The 21,156-nt window shown below is 41.6% G+C and overlaps 1 protein-coding gene across 3 annotated transcripts in view; it reads left to right on the forward strand.

Annotated features, from left to right (window-relative positions):
- Nucleotides 1-21,156, forward strand: part of slc2a9l2 (solute carrier family 2 member 9, like 2) — a 137,847-nt gene that overhangs the window by 82,112 nt on the left and 34,579 nt on the right. For all 3 annotated transcript variants that reach the window (XM_035425052.1, XM_035425050.1, XM_035425051.1), the window contains exons 10-11: nucleotides 4,696-4,797; nucleotides 6,403-6,478. In XM_035425052.1, coding sequence (XP_035280943.1) covers nucleotides 4,696-4,797; nucleotides 6,403-6,478 — 178 coding nt within the window. The remainder of the gene's footprint in view (nucleotides 1-4,695; nucleotides 4,798-6,402; nucleotides 6,479-21,156) is intronic.

Below are 21,156 nucleotides of genomic sequence, written 5' to 3' on the forward strand. Positions count from 1 at the left end.
GTTTATAGTTTGTGCCTTAGTTTAATGGAATGCATCTAAAAGTATAATGTCTGAGTGAGACCACTGTCCCTCAGTCTCAAATGGGATCTTTGGCCAGTGGGCAGCACTTGGATGTTTGCAGAACACATACATACAGATGGGTCTGCAGATGGGTCTCTTTGCCTTGGATTGTATAGTTTGGACAGTAAGAACAAGTCCCGATGGCTGCTGGGCTCCATGCTATTGCTTTTCCTCAGGAAAGTTCTGCTCATTCTGTGTTCCTGTTCTGTTCATCACTAATGCATTTAGACTATTCATTTGTTTAAGGATTTTGTGGAGGAGATTTGTAGGACTAAGCTTAGAAGGACCGATTTCTGTTTTCTGTAAAAAGGCATAGAGTAGGGAAATCCTCTCTCCTCTCTATTCTGCTCTATTTGCCTCCTTTCTTCAGATGAGGGTTAGAGGTTAAAGAGGCCACAGCTGACAGAGTGCAATGGAGGGGGATTTGACCCCCTGCTCACACAAGGACTCACAGATGGTCTGAGAGTTGGCCCCCTTCTGGACTGCAGCACATGACTCACCAGAAGGAACGATTTATAAGAGCTAAAATTGTAAATTGATGAAAATGCGGGAGGTTATATTGAAAGGATTGTATTTTTTTTTCTTTTTTTCTCTGTGTATGATGTTTTCTCTTCCAAACACCCTGACACTTAAGTCAGCTTAAATGGACACGGCCTCGCCTTGAAGTCGTGAACCGCCGTTGCAGTTGCATAACCGTGTCACGCACTCGGAGACGGCGCAAGGGCAGTGGGCTAAGCTGTATCACCATGACGACAATAACCATGACTGACAGGTCTGTCGCCCCGCAGCCTGGATTGCTCTGATCGCATGACTACGTCACTGCCCGCCTTCCGCGGTGGAACTGTTCTCCAACCCTTATTATGTTTTTCTGCATTCTGCTGTTGCCGGGGAAACACCTTATGGGTGGCGTGTCACTCCAATGATGTCATGTGAACGCGCTGTGGCACATCGCATCAGTGTTGCCACCGCTCAGACGTGCACTAAGAAAGCAGGAAAAAAGAACGTTGTAGGGACATGGGTGGACAAAGTTAATAATAACTGACCCCTTTTGTGAGGTACGACCTGTTAGAATTAATCAGAGTTATTTTTAAAACTGTCACTGTGCCTGATTTTCAGGTTTCAGTCTAACCCTGTGACACTTCCTGTTACCATACAGGTTTGCCTGTTGAAATGAATGAAAACAGTATTATTTGGTGATAATCCCTCTACACTGTCCCTTTATTCTGGCATGAGCTGTGTCCCTTTTCATGAGTGAGAGATATATCCCTTTACCATCGTGAGCTATGTCCCGTTATCAAAGTAGAAAATGCAGACACACATCAGTCTTTTTGTGGGGGCTGGAGTTTTTAGGGAATTCCAATGTAAAAAGAAGGAAAATCCCACCCATTATACTTCAGTGGTTTCATTTATTTAACTATATACACAAGGTTTTGACCCTCAGGTCTTCATCAGGTTTTCTACAGCTAAAAATAGGACCTGAAGTGCTTGTTCACTTGTGTATACTTCACCTGATGAAGACCTGAGGGTCAAAATGTTGTGTATATAGCTCAATAAATGGGAGCACTGAAGGCTAGTGTGCGGGGTTTTACCTTTTTAATAAGTCCCTCTGTGCCAGCATGAGATATGTCCTTGTATATGATTGTGAGCTACTGTATGAGCTTCTGTACCAGCGTGAGCTGTGTCCATGTACACACATGTGAGCCTTGTCCCTCTAAACCAGCATGAGATATATCTTTCTGCACAACTGTCAGCTATGTCCCTCTATACCTGTTGAGTAAACCTGATGGGTCTTCCTCACTGGCCTGTCATGTGAAGTGTGTGAGCTAGAAGGACTGGGAGCTGGGTTGTAGAGAGATGGTAACACACTTATTCCAAACACGCACCCACACACATTACCACATACGCGCGCACACACAAACGCGTGCGCACACTCAGTGCCAGCCTCATTGTCCCATGGTATCACGGTGAAGCAGAGCTCCAGGCACAGTGTAGTGCAGAGCAGGTCTGACACGTTTCCTCTCGTAGTGAGAGTCCCATTGTGCAGATTATCTGCAGATGAGAGGAGAACCAACCAGAGAGGGACAGCGAAAAAATGCCAAGCATGGCTGCAGTCCACCTGCTCTGTTCAATTCTCTCCCACAGGTCCCATATCTCATTACTGTATGGCTGAGGCACTGCTGTTCCACCTTCTCAGCCTAACCTCAGGGGAGGGGAGGGGAGGGGAAGGGGGGGGTGCTGTAGTAGTGCATTTGGGAGTCTCGGTGGGGGGCGTTCTGTCACATACGTCGTGTCATCACACAGCCATTCTACATTTCTGCCTTTTTGGCACGTTTTTCGGGTTCTTTCCTTCGACGGAGACCAGCACTGCCCAGCATCGTGGGACGGGGCTCCGTGCGGTTGGGATTCACCTCCCAGGGGGGGTTTTGCCACTGATGGTCCCAGAATGCGGTTCCCCACTGGGAGCTGAAATTGTGTTAATTTAATGCATCATCGATGTGTTCAGCAGCAAGTTCTCTGCAAGGTAACTTGATAGAGGAGTTTAGGTTTTGATTTAAACACCCAGGTGTTTACTGAAGCATTTTGTGAATGATGTGGTTAGTGAGCTTGGGCAGGAACTAGTTGCCCTACAGGTCATAGGGATTCAGGTCATGTGGATTCCCTGTGTGATTGAGTGCCGTAATATGTGTGCGAGTGCGCGCGTGTGTGTGTGTGTGTGTGTGTGTGCCTGTGTGTCTCTGTGCGTGCTAGCTTGTACACTACAATTACAAAGAGGCAGAAATCAATTAAGCAGTTAGTTAGCTAACCAATGCGTTCCAATCGGAAAATTATTTTTATCTTGGAGCAGCAAGATCTTCATTTGCATCACAATACTGTTGCATTTGCCAAATTTACATATCATTAGAATATGTGCTTTATTTTCACAGTATATTAGTAGATTAGTTCTTGTTTCACTGTTGATGAGTTCTTTTCCTTCTCAATTCCAGAAACCAGTGCCTGCCAATGAAAAAAAACACAACACATCTGCAGTTTCTTCCATTTAAATACCCATAAAATTCAAATGTCTACTGTTCTGTTCCCAAGCCATTTCTAGTGATTTATTCTCTGCACTTATGCAGTATGCACTTAAAACTGTGTTTCTCCCATTAAACACATACAGCTGTCTTTGACATCATCATTTTATTTAACTTAATGTAAATCTTAAACCCCCTTAACCTGATGTGTAGAAAATCGAACAGCACCACATGAGGCACAATTAAGAGAACTGTATTGCCTGCCAGTGGGTATGGATTTTTCCTCCAATTTTCATCCTTGGATAATGAGGCAATTTTTCAAGGATTTAAGTAAAAATCGATGATGAGTTCAAAGGAAGAAAAACCTTGATCGCACTCTGTTTCAGCCTCACTGGCATAAATCTACTGTGTACGTCATTTATCTCCATCTGCAACCTAAAGTTGAATCCAAAACATTTTATTAAATACCCACAATTTGTATTTAGTTTTGCCAGTGTAATTGCACATGAGCAACCGGTGGCATTATACAGTATAGACAGACAGACAGACAGAGACAGACAGATAGATAGATAGATGTGGTGTACACACAGTACACCTCGTGCAGGTAAAATATTCACCGATTCACGGTTCCTGAAGATGGGTTACTAATGAGGCTGCCCTGATATGACAGATGCTTTTGGCTGCTGCTCAGCTTTGCAGGTTTTGTTTTCCGGATCAATGCGGAAAGCTCCAGAGCAGATGGCAGGCTTGTGTGCAGCGTTGGTTTGCAAACACATTCATTTCCTCACCAAAATCTGTGTTTTTGTGCATGACGTGAAGTTTTTTTTCCATTTTTCTGCACCAGCAGCTCAGAGCTGTTTTAATTACTGAAAGATTAAATTAATTCGACAGAAATTGAATAACTTTTCTATTCCATGTCTCTCTTTCCCTTTGTTTACCAGTGTTTCTCCTTCCTCGTTCCACCCCAAAATAAGACTGGATACGTTTTTTCACTATTTGTTTGTCAGCGGTGTAGTATAGCAGTTAGCGAACTGTGCTTGTAACTGAAACTCAGCTCAGGTTCAGGAAATCTGTGACAAACTGGATAAATGTAGGTGACAGATCAGTTTCCCTAAGTTCCAAATAATGAACCGTGAACCAAAGAAATTGTCAGCTGGGTTCTACCCTTCATATGTTTTCCACCTCAAGTGTTTTTCCTTTGAGGCTGGAAAAAGTTGCAAAACAAGGAAGGAACTTTTGTTTCTACAACGACTGTGACTGCTACATTATGTGCTTTCTCTGCTCAGATCTACACGGATTACAATCTGAGGTTTTGTCCAGCAGTTAATAAGGAGCAGACAACCTGTTACTTTTCATAACAGCCTTTGCACCTGGCTGCATTATGAACAGATGGGTACTCCTGAGGCAAACCGTATGGAAGAGAGAACACCGTTCTGAGAGCAATCCCCTACTGTCAATTACTGCAAAAGGGTGCTGCCTTCCATGGTGCAGAGTATTCATTCGAAATGTAGCATAATGTTCTGTGTTATGCCACTGTATGTTATGTTATGTTATGTCAAGTTCCGAACTGAGCAGAATTTCTTCCTCCTCTTCTTCCTCCCCTTTCTCTTCCTGTTCCTCACAGGGCCTGGTCATTGAACGCGTGGGGCGGAGGCCGCTGCTCATCTTTGGCTTTAGCGCTATGGCTGTTTCATTTGGCCTGCTCACCGTTTTCCTCAATTTCCAGGTACAGTTGGACATTATGTTAAAACTGTACACCATTATAGTGTCAAAACCACTTCCTGCAGACATGGCCTGTATGCTATATATTTATTTATTGTTTGTCCGTACCAGTTACAGGAAATGTGTTATTTAATCAGTGGTCCAATCTGCCAATTAACTGCATTGATGCTTCCCCCAGAAGACACAACAGTAAAATATTTGAGTACAGGAGCATAAATTATGCAAACATTATGTCTGAAATTGGTATCTGTAATATATCTCTGTACCTAAAAATGCCAAACCCAGTCAATTATTTTTGCTGCCTGCGAGCAGAATCTCATGCCCTCGCTTTTGCCTGAAGGGCAGTGGAATAACAGCCTCAGTGAGCAGATCAATCGGTGGCGCGCGGTGACACCTGCACCCCAGCTCTCATGCACTCGACACTACTTCCCCCACACACTCAAGGCTGCGCCCCAACACAGAAGCACCAAAATCAAGAACTGGCAACGGGGGCAGAAGTTGGAAGTGGCAATAAAGTTGAACAAAACAGTGCCGTTTCTAGCACCCCACCCAGCCACGGGAAATATAGAGCTAGCCTTTTCTCACTCTTAGCCGAGCTTATAGCTACATTACTAAACCCAATAAGCTTATTTACACACTTCATTAAGCATATTCTTCTGCTCTGAAAGGCCAAGCAGCCTTTAAAAAGCTTCCCGACCAAAATAGAACGTAAGGTCCCAGCCTTCCCATTCTTAATTTTCATTGGTGACAGCTTTAGACCAGCTTTTGTTTATATAGAGTGAAATTATAAAGTCTTTTTAAATTGGAATTGCAGATTTGTTTTTGTGGCATTTCATTGGTAGTGTTTTTCATTTACCCTTTATTAAACCAGATGAGTCTCTTTGAGATTGAAAGTATTACTTTTCTGTCGTGAAGCAATGGGTATAAAAGGCGTATAAATTCATACATCACACTTGGCAGAGACTTATTATGGAAAACATGTATCTCAGGAAGATGATTAACTGGTCATCTGGGGTAATGCAGAAGAATGGCATTCAACTCTTCTGTCATCTAGCGCAATGTTTACATTTTGTTCTGTGTGTAAAGCATATCATTGATTCTCGAACTTGGCAATCTTTATGTGCAACACAGATGTTGGGTTCCACTTATTGTAGTCACTTTGGGGTGGGTGGCAATATAAAAAAATAAGATGGTTGACTCAAATAACCTCCTTTCCATCAACATTCACGTCAGCCGAATGAAACACTGCAGTTGCCACATGACCTGAAATAGCTGCAGTGTGCATGCAGTTGATTCGATGTATGGTAAAACAGTTCAATTCCATATCTGTTCACATGGTAAGCTTTTAATATAGTCTATATGCTGGTCTGTATTGTTTCTATGCCATGTTAATCTGTGTTTGAATATAGCCTGTGTTTTAACAATGGTCGGGTCTCAGAAAATGTATTCGCTCATTAAATGGGTAATGGGATCTGGAAGCCTTGGAAATTGCTGTTTATGTAACAGTTTATATAATTTATATTACTTTATTAGACAGGAACAGGTACATTGTTCTTTGAGGTGTGTACAGACCCTATCAGACCCTCTACCTCTCTCTCTCCCGCTTCAGGACCGGGTCTCCTGGATGCCCTACCTCAGTTTCGCCTGCATCCTGGCGGTCATCGCCTCTTTCTGCTCCGGCCCAGGTAGGCATTAGGTTGGCCAAAGGCTCTTAAATTTCCTCTACCCACAGACAGTGACTAATCATGCCTGCTTTGCTACAGCAATGGCTTCCTGTTTTCTAGGGTTTCAGTTCATCCTGCCAGTACAAACTGACAATGCTAAAACTTCCTGTCAATCAATTTTTTTTCCCACTCTAACGCTGTCTCGGCCTCGGAATCATTTTTTAAAACTTTTAAGTGTCAGTTTGGCATTCTTTGACATTCTCTTTGACATTCTTTATTGGTGTATTGCTGTACTGTAAAATATATCTATTCTGAAAGTTATCTTGACAGTAGCCATCACTATCTTTTAAGTTCAGTTCACCAATTCACCATATTATTGTTGCAGTGAAAAAATATTTTGAAAGCCATCTCAACCGAAGCCGTCATTATTTGCTCAGTTCTTGCTTTTTCGTCATCGTTTTACATGCTATGGCCAGCTCTGTTCATTGAAACCATAGTAATTTACAAATGATTTTTCAAGATCATCCTTATGACATTCAATGTCAGCAAGTGGGCAGCTCAGGGAGTCGGATGTGGGGTATCTGTGAGGGCTTAGGGCCACACGGTTCAGTCATCCGGATCGGCGCCCTGAAGTTTGTTGTCTGTGCCGCCGGCAAACGCTCCCTGAGCTCATTCCTCATGGCGACTTACCCATGGTGGGTGCGGGCTGCGGTTTTTTTGCCTTGACAACCATGGGTTGAGCAAAGCTCCTGGCTCAGCTTCCTACCATCCCGAAATTGCAGGAGATGGCGGTTCACACAACGCTTAGTGGGACAGAAGGTAAAGAGGGGGCCGTACAGGCACTTAGCGGGATAAAGGGTGACGAGGGAGTCGCTGTACTGGGTTTGCAGTGGGATGGTGTTTTCGAAACAGAGGATCCCCACGCGCGTGTGTAATTCTGGTTTGAGAAGACAAAATAGACAGTGAAAATGAAATGAAAACATTTCAACGAAAATAAAAGGGTTGTTTTTTGATGGAAGGTGATGACAGCTCAAATTGATGTAAGGTGATGACAGCCCCACCCTCTCTCCTCAGCAGTGCAGTCTCGTCAAATAGCTGTTTTTAAAAGGAAACCATTAACCTGAATTGACTGAAAGATGTCCAGCCTGCATGTGTCCTTTGGTTTTGACGTGTTTTCTGTTTGGGGAAAAAAAGGAAGTAGCTCTCATTCACAGCCCGTACGGAGATGACAGCCTCGAAAACACCTGTCAAAAAACATTTGTGTGTGACATGCAATCTACAGCCTCCCGCCCACACCCCCTCCCCCACTGCCCCAACAGTGCTGATTATAAACAGATGACTTAACAAAACTCAAAGTCAAACTTAGGCCTCCATTAACCTCAAGGTCCCCTTGTCTGACTAAATTTGCCATTGTAATGCCATACATCTGAACTCTCTGAACCTAAATGTGCCCTCAGTGTGACCTGGAGATGAATTACATCTCTGCCTCTTGCTGAATCTGTTAACCCTTTGAAGACTAGGCTTAAAAAAAAAAGTTTTTTTTTGAAAATGTCAGTGTTCTAAAACCCTATTGCTTTCGATTACCAATAGTGACAGTTACATCAGCATTAGAATGTTCAGTTAAGAACATTCTCATCATATATTTGTGATCTTACACTTTAATGGGATATTTCACTTTGGTGTAACAAAAGTAATTTTGTAGAGCTTATTAAGTATTTGCACAGCGTGACTACAAGCTACATCAGCTGTCCCTGCAGTCTATGAACAGCATTTTCCCAATTCACTCCCATTCATTTTCAGGACCTTGTCAAAATGTATAGTTTTCAAGAGCAAAGAAACTACGGGGGATTATAGATCGCTAAAAGAAGAGAGAACTAATGACAAAAGGTCTCTGTTTTTTTCAGCTGATAAGTTGTTTTCAGGTTTAGGTTTGCTATAAAGATTGGCTACTGCGTAGAAATAAGGCAAGCCATAGTTTTCCCATCTTAATGCACATGCCCATGTAAATACATTACTGTGCGCTAGGATACATCACTTGGTTAAAATAACAAAACTCTTTTTGGATCTTATTTTTCTTGTGTAAGGATATAAAATGTTGAAAATACATAGGATATTTTAAAAAACAGACCTTTTGCCGTTAGTACTCTCTTTTATCGATCTGTTTTCTTCCTTAGTCTGGGTAGGTCTGTTACGCATGGCTTAGTGCTCAGATACGCAAGACTCAAGGGGAAATCATGCATCAGAGGTGAAATAACACAAATACCCACATGGGCACACGAGTGTACAGACAGGTGATTTCACCTTTTTTCAATACCTGAGAGGTGGTGTTACTTTTGTAGAACTGTGTGTGCAAACGTGCATGCGTGTGCGTCCGTATGTCAGAGGTAAGGACGCAGGGAATGCATACATTTTCATATATTTGAATCCCAATGCATTCTGGGAGGTGTCATCTCAGTGTCTCTCCTCTGGTGGACAGATAAACTCAGGTAACAGCAGGGCAAGTTAAGGACAAGTGGGGCGCTTTATGACCATGCTGTATTAACTGTACTCCGTAATTATGGATGAAATCTATGCAATGCAAAGGCCCTCATCTGGCTGGAAGTAGAGTGAGCTCTACATTCGTTCAAACAAAATAGCTTTCAGGTCAATTAATTATGGGAACAGACTGTTAAAGTGGTGTATGGGCAAATGATTACTTGTAGCCACTTCTGCTGCCTTTTTATCCTGAGCAGGGGCTGTATTATTCAGACTCTGCTATAGTAGGGTTTTGAAGCAGCCATTATGAAATCTTTTAGATCTGCCACTTGTTCAAAGTCAAACGTAATTAACCTCCTTTCCCAGGGAAAGCATGTCTGAAAAAGGGAATTAAAGATGTCATGTTGAAAAGAATGATGATGATATTGCCAGCTTGTACTGTCTTCCAGGTCCCAAGATTTAAAAAGTAAGGCCACACCCCCTTTCATGGTTCAAACTTACTAGACCATTGAGAGAGTAGGTGCAGTAAGGACAATGACCCTTAAGCATGTGCATTTTCAGGATACTTTTGTAAAGATGTTTTATTTAATAGATTTCAGTTACCATTAAAAAAGATCAGACTGCATTTCTGAGGATGTAATGATGTGCTTGTACTTAAACCAGCACTTCTGTGCCCCTGAGAAATTTCTAGAATTGTTCATTTCCATTTATTAGTTGAGGCAGCGATAATTCAGGAGGGATGACTGCATATCAAACTGCACTAAGCCAATCTCAAGTTCAGTTGACCAGTACTTTTCACATAGTGTTGGAATCTGTAATGGTTGATTCCATATTTCCAGGTGCCAGGAGTTATCATTCAGAAGGCATAGCAGCAAATGACCTGTGTGGTGGCTGTGATGCTCCTGTAAGCTGTAGGATATACGGTTACAGGGAGATCATTTCTGCCTGTCTAGACTGAGAGAGGTGACCGCAAATTCTAACGGGGATGGATGACTCTCTACCTCTCTGTATCTGAATGTGTTTTTGTATGTATGTCTGTCTGTCTGTACCCTTCCCTCTCCACAAGGTGTTGGTATGGTTAACTGTGTGTCTGCCTCTCTTTACACTGTCCAAACCTGTTAGTATGTCTGTCTGTCTTTTTTCTGCACCCCCAAACTGCTAGTCTGTCTTTCTGTTCATCGGCCCCCCTAGCCCATGACCCTGTACCCGTAAAACCGTCTGGCAGCCTCTACCTCACAGTGTTGGTCTGCCCATCTACCTGCACGTCAGTCTGTCTGTCTGCCTGTCTGTTCAAAGATTTTTAATTTGACTGAGGAAGGATGGTCAGTTGTCAGGTGCTGGCAGCCAGAGCGAGGATCATAATAAGAAACCCCTATACTGCACAGAACCATTAGAAATGGGGCTTTTACATTTGCAGAATGTTACGGCCCATTTTTTTAAAAAAGGCTGCCTATGCATTGACCTTCGAACACTCCCCTTCCTTATTTTCTTTCTTTGAAAAAAAGAAAGTCTGATAAAATGTTGTGCTACATTGCAAACACTGATATGAGTCCGCTATTTGAAAAGTGGCACCAGACATGTTGCGCCAGACAGGGAAAGAAGTGGCACAAAAAACCAAGTAACAACTTCGATTTGTTTTCTGAAAACTCAGAACACAGTGTATTACTGTTAGGCTGAAGAGAGACCTTTGTCTGTCTTGATGGAGTGTGTTGAGGTGGTGGTGGGGGAGGGGTCCCTATGGGTTTGTGACCTTCACTAATTCTACTTTAACGAAAACACCTCTTTCTCACCCCTGTGGGAGTCCTGCCAGAGTCTCCAAAATTCACGGAGCAAGCCTTCAGTCCTGCACTCCCGCCGGAATTGAAGAGAACCCGGCCCCGTTCGGGGAGAGAAAGCTGGGTTTAAATTGAGAGCTGACTTTTCGTGCTCCCAGAAGAACAAACTTTGTGTAAAAAAAAAAACGAAAGAGTAAAAAATTAATCTGTCAATCTCCTCTCTAGGGGTGGCTATAATGGTTTCAGTTGCTAAATTAACACAGTGAACTCTCCTGAACTTTCTTGAAATTCAAGTTATCTTCAGAATAAGTTTTCTTTGGCAAACTAATTGAATTGCCCTTTTTTTGGTCTTCAGTTGTAATCTAGGTACAGAGCTAGTCTGTTTTAAAATAGTAAGACTGTTTTAGCAATAAAATAGTAAGACAACTTTATTACAAAAAAAAAATAATCTGTATTTACCAGCATTTATCATAACTTCACACTACAGGACATGCTGCATTTTTGCAGCGTTGCTGTGCAGTGGAGCTGTGGTTCATCCCCATCCCTGTATTTGTAAAGTGTGATAAATGAAGCTCTGTGGTTTATAGACCTACGTGACTCGCAGGTGGGCACAGCTGGTGTACCCTCGAGCAAGATACTTAAACCCAACCATTTCAGTAAATAACAAAGTAAATGCCATATGTGCAGATGTGCATTTGTGAAAACAAAAGCTTTTTAAATTAACCCAGGAAAGCGGTTCTAGTTTACTAGACAAAAATCATACATTGGTTTGGAAAGAACTGAGTGGGGCAGGATCTGATGTGTGAAAGGTTTGGTATCAGACACACTTGGATTGAAAATCATAGGTAGCTCTCGGACTTCAGGTGATAGATTGCCGCTATGAAGACCCCAGGCTCTAGAGCTGATAGCCACAATGCCATAGACCTCTAGATTAAATGCAGGTGGTATTTGCATGGATTTCCAGTGTTTGACCTGGTACCTTAATGCCAGATCTGAATTAAGAGCAGATACCTTTACTGTCTGCACTCAGTATCTGTCCTGTACTGAGAGATTATTAGCACAAACACTGGTAGGTTTGAGGGTGGGGTGAGCTGCCTTCCCCAGTGTGATGGACAGGTTGTATCTGACAAGGTGTATGGAAGTGAGAGTCTGAGCTGCAGGAACCTGGAACCGGACAGAGTGAGGATACCTGGTCAAACCGCATGATTGACAGCCACTTTGTCATGCTATTGAAAAACCAATCAGGGGTTCCCGAACACGTGACAGTGGATCACTTTTCTCTGCTTTGGGAAACTGTCCAAGTACTTCCTGTAATGAGCTTCAGGTGATCAAGTTCTCACATTGGATTGTTCGAGGATGAGGTCCAACCTAAAAAGCTAAACCGTGACTTCTTAACAGTTGTGGGAACGTGATCATTTGTATGATGGCTACTGAACGCCGTCTGTCAATGTAAAATTTGCTTAGGTACAGGAAACTCAGATAATAACAGTACCTGAACCCAGAATCCATGTGTGTACTGTAGCATAGGCAATATTTACTGCTGTACCACAGAGATTCCTGTGAGGATTGGATGGCTCAAGCATGCTGTATAGCTTTGGAAACAGACTGCATTTAAGATGTTAGATGACTGGGCCATAGTGCTGTGAGATTGTGGATTAGAATCCAACAGTGCAGCCTCCACTTCATTTTAGCACTGCTTAACATAGACCGTATTTCAGGACTACAACTATCTCTATTCCTGAGTAATGTGGAAGCATTTTTTTTAAATGTACATCTCCCCTGAGCATGGGCCCAGTTAGACACATTTCGTAATGCCAAAATTAAAATTTTAAACACGAAACGTGCCTGGTTTGAGTCTGGGCTGAGATGTTATACCTCCGTGAGAGCTTCTGTGCTCTGCTGCCTCACAGTGAAACAGGCACAGTACGGTTAGGGACACTCCGGCTGCTCACGGTCCTGGGCAAGGTAATTAACCTGATATTCAGCTCTATTCATGAATCATCAGCCATCATCAGGCTTGCTCCTCCCCACCCCACCCCCTTTGGGTTCCTGTTCTGCTCCCTGCATTTCACCTGGTATGATCTCCCAAAAAAAAGTAATTTTCAAAAGGCAAGGAAAAATAATAACAGTGCAATGGTCTGAAATTGGTGTGGTGGTTTCAGCAGCCTGTTATAGAGACCCGCATGAAATATGGATGTCACCACCAGGTAGCTATCAAAAATAAGTCCACCATCACAGAATGCTTATTCGTGTCATTTGTTTTTGGTAGGCTTGCGCCGCTGCAGCGTGGAAATCGAGTCGATTTTGTGGGGAAGCAGTTTCATTTAATCAGCTGACATTATGCGGCAACGCGAAATCCCCGTCTTTGCAGGTGCGGTATTTTCTGCTTTTCCAATGAGCCGTGCTATAGATTGCGTCACGTCTTTTGGGCTTGGGCAGATTGAAGATCGGGCAGCGGGACGCTTTGTTACAAAAGGATTTACAAGATCGTCAGGAGAAGCGCATTGAGAGAAACACAAGATAATTACTAATCAGTGAAACCGTGAGCTCAAGAAAACCCTGCAGCGTCTGCCTTATGTCATTGCTGTCATTCAGATATGCCTCTCTCCCTTTTGATAGGAAAATAAATATTATTCTGATGCTGTTGCTACATTAGGGTCAGAGCACCACTGGTGTTGTGAGTGCTTTTCATTAGAGATAATACGAGGTAATGATGCTGATTTAAGTGGGGGTCTGTGAGATGCAGGATATAATTATCCTTTCGGATTCTCTGTAATATTTTCACATAAATATTTTAATGTTCAGAAGTTCAGAAGTAAATTAATAATGTTCCATGAATTATGGAGTGACATTTTAGTGCTAAAGTTAATTGTCATGACTTTAAATAACCAGGTTGCAGAGATTCAGACAAGATTAATAAAGACTATTTAAATGGTCTGTTATGGTGCTAAATTATGTTATATGAAAAAATTAGTGGTGTCATTTAAGTTATAAAATCTAAAGTTAAAGGGTTTGGAATGGTTGTTGTTATTGTTGTTGAGATGAATATACAGTGTGTGTGTGTGTGTGCGTGTGTGTGTGTGTGTGTATGTATATATATATATATATATATATATATATATATATATATAAACTGGCATACTCTGCTGCCCACCAGGACCAGAGTTGGGTAGCCTAGGTTTAAACCATGAAAATGCATTAAGTTAAAAGGTTTCCATCCCCTCACCATGCAGTGGATATGTAAAATTGTGCTTTTTGCAGCACTGATTTAACAGGGCATGGTTGACATTTTGTTTCTTAGCAATGTGGTTAACTCCGAAGATCCCCAAATTTAATTTTCACTGGGGACGCCTTTGGTATTAGGACTGACACCCAGTGTCTCTTTAAAAATCTCATCGGACATTTCATTCCCTCACTTACCTCTGTCAAACAGATCATTTTCTGTTTGGGGAATAGGCATTCTGTGCTAAGTGCTGAATATGTTATGGGTACGTTTAGCCAACTGACAAGCATGAGCGCAGAATAGGTGTGTGTGAGAACACTTGTTACTCATCCTTGCGAAGGGTGTTACGGTTAACTACATTCAGTCAATTTTATTTTTTCATTTCATTTGTGCATTTTCTGAAAAAATGTACTACTGCCAGAGGAAAAGCACTGAAGACCTGAAGACATAGCCAGTCCTAATTCATCCCATCCAAACAATTCGAGTCAGAACGAAAAGTATTTAAATCGTACCCAATGAATCTCTTTGATATGCGTAGAACAGTAGCCTTGGCTCAGTACTTCAAGGCAACAACAACAGCTCTCTGTTAGTTATATCAAACTGAGGGTAGAGGGTGGCATAGTGCTTCATCAAGAAGGCATTGAAGTACAGTGATGCAAAATATAACAGGACTTTATACACATACAGTGCTGATTTTTTCTTTGCCTTTGTGAGACATTAAAAACATTGTGAATATTTAAACATTATAAACACATTAAACAAAGTGTCCCATTAAAAAGCCATTGTGTGATATGACAAGTCCAGATAGACCGAATGACCTTTTCTTATCATTATGCATTCTTAAGTATTGTCATATTGTATAATGGAACGTGTCATAAGCTCTGTTCATACTAATGATGCAATAAGATGAAATACAGTAGTTTGGTAACAGAATACTTCAGTTCAAAAGTACAGAAGTTAACTTGATACATGTAAACGTTTAGTTGTAAAATATTTAGACCGTTAATGAGCTTTTCAATTATGTGATAAACTCTTTATTGTGCGCACGAGAAATGGAATCAAGAGACATGAAGAGAAAGAGAGAGCAAAGCAGCATTGTGAATGATGCATAAAGCAAAACTCTGTCTATCAGTACTGCCAAATCATGTGCTATGGAAGGCCATGGAGTATGTAGGTTTTTATTCCAACCAATCATTTCACCTGCTGTCTTCACAAATTAACACACCAGCAACCAGAAAGGAGAGAACTGATTAGTGAACTCAGCAGGTGAAATGATTGGTTGGAATGAAAACCTGCATACTCTCAGCCCTCCATGGCACATGATTGGGCACCACTGCCGTACATGATTTTGTTAGCTTCATTTGATGGAGGATCACAGCCAAGTGAACAAACCCAAGAATCCGCTACATATTTTAACATCTCTGAAAAGTGCTGTGGTTTCCACCCTCGTTAGTGAACCATGATAAATGGGGCTTGACGCACGTCTGATGTTTTTTATTTATTTATATTTTTCCACGATAACAATGCTAATAATAATTGTCGGCCCTGTTCACAGAAACCTCTTCAGATTTGATTTATAACTTAAAATCATATACACGATTGGGTGTAAATTTGAGCCATGTGACACATCTCCATGCATTTCTTGTCTGTGGTCTATGCTGATTCATTTAAATTTCCAAACCCCATCCACCCCCACTCAACCCAATACCTTTCCCAAATAGTTATTTGCACAGATGGATGGAATCAGGCTCCCCATTTCCTTTGATCAAGTTTGGTAAAGTGGAATTCAGAAATGTTCGCAGTCGCTAATTAGGGGGATATTCGAGCACTGACACATGCCATGCATATCCATTCAAATTCCACCAGAAATTGAGCTGAATTTACATACCGTATGATGCATAGCCCCGATTCATACCTGCAAAGTGGCACAGAAGCAGTTTTGCCCCACATCAGTTGCGGTGGATATGCATGTAGTTGGTTGAATATGGATGACATGTAGGCGTCCAGACAAAGGAAGCTGGACTTGTGCAGCTACCTCTACAACACAGGCTGTCGGAGCTTAATGGCCACGATCTTAACGTAATGTTTCATTTGAATGATGGCATCTCCTATGACACAGTGTTCCTACACTGCTGGTCTGGGATTGTCAGGTTTGCTTGATCCAGAGGGAAGTTCGCCTTATACTGGTTTACCTGCGACACTTCCAGCAACTCGCTGGCTTTCCTCTGAGGTATCATCCATTGACACAGCACAAGGCCAGCACCGCTTCACAGTGACTTCAGCCACCGCGTTGTGCACATCCCTGAACTAGCCAAGATGTTCGCACACCGATGTAAATACAAAGATTGCCAGCAGTTGGTCTAAGATATTGCATGGGTCACTTACGTGCTTCCCATGATTTCTGCAACTGCAGAATCTGATCCTGCGCCCACACTGGTGTGGACTGTCACTAAGCAAACAACTGAAGCCGCAATGGGTGACAATGTAGTATAATGGGTCTGGTAACCTAAAGGTCACTAGTTCAATTCCCAGTTAGGCCACTGCCGTTGTACCCCTCAGCAAGGTACTTAACCTGCATTGCTTCAGTATGTATCCAGCTGTATAAATGGATGCAATGAATGCAATGGAAATGTCGCTCTGGATAAGAGTGTCTGCTAAATGCCTGTATTGTAATGTAATGTAATGCAATGAGTATACACACATTTGTATGCGGCACCGTGTTCAGCGATGGTTCCACTTCAGCCAAGCTTGCCATCTTATCACAGTGCCACCTTCAGCTTGAGAAATTTGGCCCGCAAAAGCTGCATCGAACTATGGCTGTTTGCCAGCCATGTGTAAATGAATATTGTACAGACTCAAGTACTATTGTTTTTATTCATCCTTACAAATAAAACGTAGTTAGACAGCTACAGAAAATCACTCTAGATATGTGAAAGCTAATGATGTGATCATCGTAATATTAGGTAATTTTAATTATTGGCGTGCACAATAAAGATCTGGGATTGTTATATGAAGCTAAATATGTGATGAATCTGCTTTGAATAAGCAGCCATAATCAATCAGTTCAGAACAAAAGGCAACATTCTTTGTTTATTGAAATTCTGCATTAGATAAAATTTAGTTTATGTACATTTTTACTTATACTGTCGTCAGTCACAGTTTATGGAAAGGTAATTCTTTGTTTCACATTTTGTATGGACAAATTAAAGATATGATGGTCGTCTATCAGTAGCGCAAAGAACAATGTAACATAAGCATAATTCTACGCATAAACATTGTCTTTGTGCTTTTGTCTGCCATCTTGTATGGACAGTGTTTAGAGATACAATGGTCGTCTAACAATAGCACTAAGGCAGTTGTCAGTTGAATTAGCATAATTGTTATCTTCGGTTTTTAATCAGTACAATTGACTAAGCAATTCCCCCGTGCCATTGTCAGCACGGAGCTGGTTTACTTTGATGCAATAAACCATCTCTGGAATTTAATCTCTTTTGAAATGAAGGGGAATGCCTTTGTCTGGAAATGGTGGGCCCGGCCATATCTAGATTGGAAATCTGAGATAGATGTGCATTGCCTGCTTTGATGTGAATGGGTTGCTGTGACTCTGGTGCTTGTGCTGTAATGACACCTGGACCGCGACGGTCTGCTGAGATCTGCATCAGAGGAAATTGCAGGGAAAATGATGTCAAGTTCGCATGAATGCTTTCCCTTTTTCCTTTTTTTTTTTACGGCAGGTGTAGACTGAGCGTGTTTCAGAGGAAGGAGCAGTCAGCTGAGCCTTCATGTTCCTGCACTTTTCCTCTCTCTTTCTTTTTTTTTGCTGTTAGGTTTTGCAAAAGGAGCACATATTCTTATTTGATATATTAAATAATCGCAATAATAATCATCATAATTATCCTCATCTACAAGACCATAATCATCATAGTCATCAAAATAAGTCGTCATTATTATTATTATTATTATTATTATTAAGCCATCATCATAATAATAATTACTTTCATTAATTTATTTATGAAGAGAATTCCTCCCTGGCCATTTTGTATTGTAGTCTTAAGAATGTAAGAATATTTGGGATGATCATGTTTGAACTCCTATCCCCACTTTAAGGCAGAGGTACTCTCAAACTGGAAGCAGAATTGCTGTCAGCACACGATTGATTGTTGTTGATTAAGAAGAATGACTGCGACACTTGTGCCGTTGAGCCTTAACATATCGCCTGTGAGAAAATAGTGTTTTCCCCTTGTGAGACAACAAATCCCATTGAGAACTGAGGGTGGGAGGTAAAGAAACAGTGAGTGATAGAGATAGGGGGAGGAAGAGAGTGGGGAAAGCAAGAGGAAGGAGAGGGTGAGAAATGAGTTGACAAATAAAAGAAAAGATATTTTGAGGGTGGGAGAATAAGAGAGGTGTAGGGGAAAATATGGGAGATAGAGAGTGAAAGAGGGGAAGTGATAGAGAAAGGGAGCGAGCAAGAAGAGAGGGAAGAGGGAGGGAGATTCTGAGCAATTATAAAAAACTATATAATGAACTATATATCCTTAATTCTTATCTATATTCCTTCATATTTATACTGTATATGCATAAGAAGGCATGAAGGGCAAAAGTATATCATTCATGGCAAATGCCTCCCTGTAAGGAAAGAGTAATTAATCCCACTTCGGGCTTCATTGTTTTCACCACCTGCAGTGCACCTGCAGTTCTTTAGCAAACAAGTGCTTATGCGTACCAGTCCTGAATTAATTCTGACTCCTGCCTTGTTTATTCATAAATGATCATTATGGTGCTTGAGCTGGTCAGGTGTCATTTTGCGGGCCTGTTTACATGAAGGTCGATGTGCTCTCGCTGGGGTCCTTCCCTCTGTCCAAGGGGGCGGCTTGTCCACGCTATGATGAAGCTGAGCTGACCGAGAGGAAGGGAAATGCCAGACATATGAAATTGGAATGGGCAATGAGAGAGATGGATGTGTCACAATGGATTAGAGAGGCATAGAAGGAAAGAGAGAGATGATATAGAATCCTCCTGCCAATAGTTAAAAAGAACAGAGCTATACTGTTCTATTTTACGACTGGTGGGAGAATTCTGTTCTATCATGGAATTACCCACATGTCTTCTAGCTGCTGTACCAACACACTGAAGACCAACCAGGTGCACCGAGAGAGAGAGAGAGAGAGAGAGAGACCATTTTGAGACAACTAACCTTGAAATAAAATGTACAATATCCAAAAGACGTGTTTCTCAAAAACCAGAAAACCAAAACAAAAAAGTGTTGACTGTTGTGAGACTGTTGTGAGACTATTATGTAATCTCAGGTCAAATTCACCCCCATCATAACTGGTCCTTACTGGTCCATAGCCAAAGAGCTATTAATTTTTTTAGATACTGGTTCATCTATACTTGTACCCCCATCTTGGATCAGAATTTGTTGCAAATAAGAATTTGTTCTTAATGACTTGCCTGGTGAAATAAAGGTGAAATAAAATAAAATGGATAGAAATCAGGTTTAACCGTCTGTATCACAATTTTATCCATTATGCGCTAATAAACTAAATGGATCCTGGATCAGCAAGTCTACTCTGAGATGCTTTATGAATACAGAGGACAAAGAGGGCAAAAGCGAAAAGTAGTTAAATTCACCAGGAATATCAGGAAGTACTTCTTTGCATTGGAAGCAATGCATGGAACATTGCGCCAAGTCATTTTATGGAGGCAGAGATCAGGATGTTCAAGCCCAGATTTGATGCAGTGCTATATGCTCCAAAAATGGACTGAATTTTCTGCCCTAGTCGTTATCTGTTCTTATGCCGTAATGTGAAATAAAAAATGAGACCTGTATGCTGCCAATAATTCTCCAAAATGTGTTTTATTGTTCGCTTAAGTTTTCTGACCCAACCCTGTTATTGTCACGTATCACAAGTTACATGTGCACAATACCAGAAGCATATCAAAACACAAAGGATTCTGAAGTACCCTCTGTCTGCCATATGGTGGTAAGGGGATTGATTAGCTTGAGGGCTCTTTGTCGCCTGTTGATGACCCAATCTGTCAGGATGCGTGGGGGGGTTGGACCTAAACGCAGAGGTCAAAAACACAAAACTCCAAATGAAGGGAAACAAAGACTTTACTAAATAAACAGACAGGGAACAAACAAAAGGCTACGAGGAGCAAAACCACAAACACAAAAAGATACTCAAGAACCTAAAAAAAAAACAAAACAGAACACAGGCAGGGCGGAAGACTGGCAGGACAGAAAACACACTAGGCACAAGCGGAACCGAAGCGGGCAGAATACATACATTCAGGAGAGAACACGAGTGGAAACAAACACAAGGAAACCAGAACATAGACAGGAACGCATGGAGCAGATTTGAGGAGGGGAGCACAGAACAACCAGACATACCGCAAGAATCCAGCACCTGAGTCAAGGAAGAGGGCAACTTAAATAGAACACACTGACGAGACACAGGAGGGCACCATGAACAATCAGGCCACGGAAGGGGAAGGGAAAACGAGACAGCCAGAAAACAATGATTAGACAATTGGAAACAATCATACAATTAACACAGGGGGAGCAGGACACAAAACAGAAGTGCCGCCATCTGGCGGCCCAACAGGGAAAACGCAGACAGAAACACAGGACCATGACACAATCGATTGATAGTATGCTTGGAACTGTGCTTAGATTAGCTACTTAATAGCCCATCCCACAGCTAAGTCTGTTTACACAGTGTGGATGGACACACACCATTGAAATAACTGCACAGAACAATTATATTATTTGTGGATTTCTTTCATTTTCCATAACAGAAGTGTATACAGAAATATTTCCCTATTCCAAGGCAGATTCAGGGTGAAAGTGGCTCAAAAATGAATGCCTCATAAATGCTTCTCTCTCTCTCTCTCTCTCTCTTTCACTTGCTATCTCTCTCTCTATTCAATGACAACATAATCATGACAAATAATATTGTGTTGCCAAAGCATAGTAAACAATTAATAATTTTAAAAAGTTAATAAAACGTAATAAATAACAATAATCAAATATTGGTAGTTGATAAAAAATTTGACATACTCATGTATGTACATAATATATATGTATAAACTCTCTCCTCTCTCTCGCTCTCTCTTTCTCTCATGAGAATATGTTTGTTGCATGCTTTCTCTTGTGATTTTGACAGTAGTGGTACAGCCACTGGCTCTTGAGGCTGTCAAGGGAGGCCAATTGAGTATAT

Source organism: Anguilla anguilla, chromosome 7 (assembly GCF_013347855.1).
Source record: "Anguilla anguilla isolate fAngAng1 chromosome 7, fAngAng1.pri, whole genome shotgun sequence".
Lineage (NCBI taxonomy): Eukaryota > Metazoa > Chordata > Actinopteri > Anguilliformes > Anguillidae > Anguilla > Anguilla anguilla.